The following is a 5,674-nucleotide window of genomic DNA, read 5'->3' as shown; positions in this document are numbered from 1 at the left end:
GAGCGTAAAAAATTAGGGGTACGGTGGGAGTCCAAGGAAGGTTGCGAAACCGATGCGCCTATTATAGAATAATGTAAGACCATATCTTCGGGCATACACCAACCTTCGACAACATTTAACCTGTTACGATCTCATTTATACTCTTCAAAGCAATTCAAATATCAGTATTCCATAACCTAGCTGCTCTTCACTCATGAATTTAGAATTCTCAATAAATTCCAGTATTACACACACTAATCCGTGCTTCTATGTAAATTATTTTCAGACGGAGTGGCAGATAGTATTTTTCCTGGCTGTCATCGTCACATATAAAAATAAGAAGCAACGTGAGTGTTCACTATCTGCATCTATAATTAAGCAATATATCTGTACAGTAATATGCTTATTTATTTACAAAACAGAAGTACTTTAAAAAAATGGCAAATACTGTGTATGTAAGTCACGTCTGTTTGGTTACCTTAAATATTTGCATTTCTTAACACTATAATATATATTATGGTTATTTTTTTTCTGTAGCAAACTGGATCGCATACATTAGCAACACATGTATGTACAGCAAGGTGGTACATTTGATACTCTTCTTTAGACAAGATCCAAAGTACTCGATCATGTACGGGATAATATGTATCGGTAAGATATCCATTTGATTTTACATGATTCTAAATACCTTATAATTATTCACTTAATCAAGTAATTATTGTGTTTATATAAGCCTTAGTTGCATAACAATAAATATTCTATCATAGCAGAAGTAGATTATAGGGAAGGAGTGTGACTTCAATAAACATGCTCGAGCTACGCTCTTAATATTCAATGTATATAGTGTGATGGGGAGGAAACCCATCACCAGCGTGAAATTCGGGGTCACAGGTCAAAGGGCAGTGGGGGAAAGGTCAGATATCAGACATTTTCTGAGGACATGGTCTAACGGACCAAGTGCAAAACGTTTTGGTTTCAGCGCTGACCTACCGTTTTTATTAGTTTATTGAAAGGACCATGAAATCTACTTTCCGCTGACGTGCGAAGAGTAAGTCTCTGATAATCTTTTGACCCTCACGAGGAGGGTTAAACATAGATTTGTTGACCGTTAACAAAGGCCTGAACTGCTTTTGCTATTAGATCTGTATTGGTAGTATCCTAGATATATGCTCCGAGCGCGAACGCGGTGGCAGGAGGGCGCACTTGATTCGGTTGCCAGTGAGTTTATCAGAAGAATACCTGGCTACAGTACACGTCAGTTGAGCGCTGTCGCTCTGCGGCACTTGTCTTATTATAATAATAATAATGTAATATTCAAGTAGAAATGAGTTAATTAAACATCTAATTAAACAACTAATTAACCGGCTTGCAGATGAACAGCGATGTCGTGCGCGTGCCCGAGGCGCGACCGAGCACGCCACCTAGTGTCAAGCTGTCGAGTCTCTCAGTGCGACGCATCCCGGCGTACTACGGCAACCCCGAGGCCATCTATGGGACAGTTGACAAAGCTCGGTAATTATCCCAGCCGCCGCCGCCGCTGACTAGACACACCCTGTTACTACTAATAACACCAATAATAATAATAATAATAATAATAATAATAATAATAATAATAATGATAAATGGTGAAGGAAAGCGACAAACTCACCAAGTACAAAGATCTGGAGATCGAAATTAGGAGGATGTGGAATACTAAGACGAGAATTGTACCAGTGGTGGTTGGAGCCCTTGGCTCTATCAAGAATGGGTTTGAGAAGAACCTTAAGGAACTCCCTGGCCACCACACTGCCCAACAAGTGCAGAAAATCGCACTACTGGGAACAGCACACATCCTGCGAAAAATTCTTGATTGAATCCCTATGTCTCAGGTTGGGACACGGTCAACCCAGAAGTCACCGGCTAATGCCGTGATCCACTTTGGAAATAATAATAATAATAATAATAATAATAACTATATGAAGAGTAGAACCATTCTACTGGAAACACACGCACACGCATAAACGCAGCGTGCACACGTGTTAACACGATGGCGCATGCACGGACATGAACACATGCACTCACGCACGCACACACACACACACACACACAGTCACACGCGCGCACGCACGGCTAGTCTTTGTGCTTCACTAACCTTACATGATGCCGCCCCCGCACACACATACACACACACACATTACACTACAGTAGTTGTTAGAAAGACAATACCCCCGCCCCCTCACACACACAGACACAGACAAACAAGATTCACATTTAAATGTAAAAAAGTCGAGTAATCCAATTATATGAGTACACTCTACAGACTACAGTACAGAGAGTCGGAGACTACAGACAGTGTAGTCCGTAGCCGGCTCAAGGATAGAGAGCATGTCCCGTGATAAACATCTCTATCCTTGAACCGCTGTAGCCTACCAGTAACAGTATCAGGATCCCTGGCTGGATCCAGAGAGACCGGGTACAAGATTGCGTTGCGCAAAAGATGCGTTGTTCCCCGACCGCCGAGAGCGGTTAAGCCGCGCACTTCCGCGGCAGCTGGGCGCACGCGATCGCGGGGTGTTGTATGTAGCATCTCACGCTGCCCGCTATACGGATTTGTGCGCCGAAGGAGGGCGGGCGCTCGAATCCGCATAGCGGGCAGCGTAACATCGCGCTGTTTTTGTCACACGTACGTACACCGGCTCGGCTACGTCAGCCTTGAGGGGGGGGGCCTTTCCGATTATACTTATAGATTGACCCGCGTTTCGACATCCTCGCCGTCGTCCCGTCACCGGCCGTATTTGCGTACCTTATCTGGCACATATTGTCACCCGCCGTGACTAACAATTGTCACCTAGTCATTTCATGCCCTTTACACGGTCTCCTCACCCTGCGTGTATTCGTTTGCTGTAGTATGCGCTAGATATCAATAAGGTATCTATATACATGCATCAATGCTGCCGCAGCCAGGAACCAGGAGCGCAAGACTAGTGACGAGAGAGAGAGAATGGCATGTCCTTACATCGTTCACCGAGAATGTTATGTTGTTTGCGCCGCTTAAAGATAAGCGGGGCAAACACTCCGCGAGCCGCGAGTCAGGCTGGCAGCCAGGCGCCGCGGCGGCTGCTGGCTCATGTTTTTGCTGGGAGCATCATTATGCGTGCAAGGTTTTCTAGGTTTGCGGTTTTCTAGGTTCACATATTCTAGCCCAACGACGCTGTGCGACTCATTGTCTATACATTGTCTTCTAACCCTCTTTCTCTCTCTCTTCCTCTTTCTCTCTCTCTTTCTCCCACTCCCCACGGTCTCTCTCTCTCTCTCTCGCTCGCTCTTGCGCTGCGTGTCAAAAGTGCGACCGCGTGGCATGCCACCCGCTGCGCAAAAACTATCTCTCGCTCTCTCTCTCCCTCGGGCGCTACGTGTAAAAACTCGCACCGTCGCCACGGGCAGCGCGGGGGTGGAGGGGGGCTGCAATCTCTCGCTCGGCCGTGTTCGTAAAAACGTGTGATTGACGTCATCCCCTAGCGGCCAATGAGCGAGCATGTGGTCGGTGATTGACAGCATCTCTTGGCCTTTCTTGTAGCAGCGACTACGTCTTAACCTTGAGGCGCGCGACCCCCACGAGCAGTTCTCGACCGTTTGGAGATGGCCTCTAGGCGTCGATCACGAAATGTCGCTTGGAAACCGCCCCATTTTCACGGAGTTGCGTTTCAGAGCGAATTCGGTTAATCTGTCTGTCTAAGAGGACAAAAAGGGGCAGCGTATTCATGCTAGAAGCGCGCATTAACCCGGCCGCATGTCCGTCTAGCTGTAGAACTATAGCCCTTTGCTCCGCCACAGGCCTGTGGCACTGCCTGTGGCGGAGCGAAGGGCTATAGTTCTAGAGCTACCCTCGATCAAGAACTGGTTGTAAACTAGGCAGCACAATCCTGCCTTTATTCCTTTGGTCCTCTGGTTTGGGACCATTTCTCACCAGGTCTCATGTTGACCAGGTCTCATTTAGGAGACATGAAAAGCTACAAGGATTTACTTCAGGGTCTTGGCTATTCATATCTATCAAGAAATCCACCAGCTCGATCTCAGATTTGTTATTGCGGAAGGCACTTGTTTCCTAGGCCGTACATCTCTGAGAACTGCTAGGCATACCCTAGCTCTAGAAATATAGCCCTTCGCTTCACTACAGGAAGAGCAAACGGCATGTACTAGCTCTACCTGTGTAGCCCTAGCTTCCCTCCTCAGGGCCGTAGCCTGCGGATTTTGGAGCAAAATTTAAAAAATAAATTGTTCTACTAAAAGAGAATTGTCGTAGTCAGAATGAAGGCTGTACATGTACTCCAAAGTGCCTCAAATACCATCTCCTGCGATCTACATTTTCAAAATTTTCTGTCGGAGGACCCCCAGACCCCCCACCTGTTTCTCACCCCCTCCTTGAAATCCTGGGTCTGCCACTGCCCCCCCCCCTAGGAATTTGCTTAGCCTACTGCCCTGCTCCTGCTACAGGCAGTGAGATCTTCGAGGCTACACGGATGAGGCTAGGCATACACTATATATTCAGTAATGTCACCCAGCACAAGAGTAGGGTGGGTTACTACGGGTGACATAGACCCTCTCAGCAGGAGTGAACGCCCGTGTTGGGATGCTGACGCTGCTGCACACCCAGCAGCTGCTGTTACACACACACACACGTAGTAAACAGTAGTTATTCGTGTGAACGGTCGTGCTTTAATTCGAGAGCGCTATATATATATATATATATATATATATATGTGTGTGTATACGGTTGTATGTATATGTATGTGTAGGGGTGAATAATGACAGAGATAGATATATAATACACATACGTACACGTTTATACACATATTTATTTGTCGAGTAAAGGGAAAAGAGAGATGTGTAAGTCATGTATATATGTTATATGAGATGGAGAGGGATGCGTATTTTGTGAACCTTACGGTGGGATTACAAACTTTTTTACGATAACTTGACGATGTTTTCGAGTATAGTGCCAAAGATTTTCCTGTAATGGTGCCAACTCTCTGTTTACTGATGCAGCAATTCATTATTACATTCTGCTGTTTGTTATTTGGGTAACTTTTTAGCATTATGATTGTATACATTTTTCATGTTAATAAAGTATAATATGTTATATTGCATCTAATTTGCTTATCTATGTAATGTTCACTTGAGCTTCAACATTATCCAAAACATGTCAGTGTACCCATGAAGGACCAGACAAAAATGGTTTAATTTGTTTAATATTAGTAAATTTAGTTAATTGTGTTAAATTAGTTAATTTAGTTAATTGTGTTTGTTTAATATTAGTAAATTGAGATAAACTTACTAAAAATTTAAAGAGATATATTATATGTAGTCGCAATATTCACACTAGGTGGAGCCACGGTCTAACATCTAGAATGGGCATGTTGTGTGTGATTTAGTGAGCCAGTGTTACTGTTAGAGTTGCTGTTAATTTGTAGTTTTACGCGCCTACAACACATTAGGAGTTCATCATGAAATTTAATTTACAGGAGTTGAAACGGCTGCTTACGTTTCATTACGTCGGCAATATATTGCTCGGCGTAATATATTATGTATTGAGATTGACACATCCGACGTGCGTTATCCTGTTCCCACATGCAGAGGAGGAATGCGCTTTGGATTGGGTGAGACTGAGAATGAACAGTCAGTACACTACAGTAGTTGTTAGAAAGACAATACCCCC

General features: G+C 44.5%; 1 protein-coding gene across 1 annotated transcript in view; it reads left to right on the top strand.

The window, feature by feature from the left end:
* The first annotated feature begins 270 nt into the window (after positions 1-270).
* The window catches only part of LOC106816847 (thioredoxin-related transmembrane protein 2-A-like), an 11,410-nt gene continuing 6,006 nt past the window's right edge, over positions 271-5,674 (top strand). Inside the window, exons 1-2 of the mRNA XM_014821486.1 lie at positions 271-326; positions 517-630. Coding sequence (XP_014676972.1) covers positions 549-630 — 82 coding nt within the window. The 5' untranslated portion in view covers positions 271-326; positions 517-548. The remainder of the gene's footprint in view (positions 327-516; positions 631-5,674) is intronic.

This window comes from Priapulus caudatus, unplaced genomic scaffold, assembly GCF_000485595.1.
Source record: "Priapulus caudatus unplaced genomic scaffold, Priapulus_caudatus-5.0.1 Scaffold1505, whole genome shotgun sequence".
Lineage (NCBI taxonomy): Eukaryota > Metazoa > Priapulida > Priapulimorpha > Priapulimorphida > Priapulidae > Priapulus > Priapulus caudatus.
This window is presented reverse-complemented; position numbering and strand designations above follow the sequence as displayed.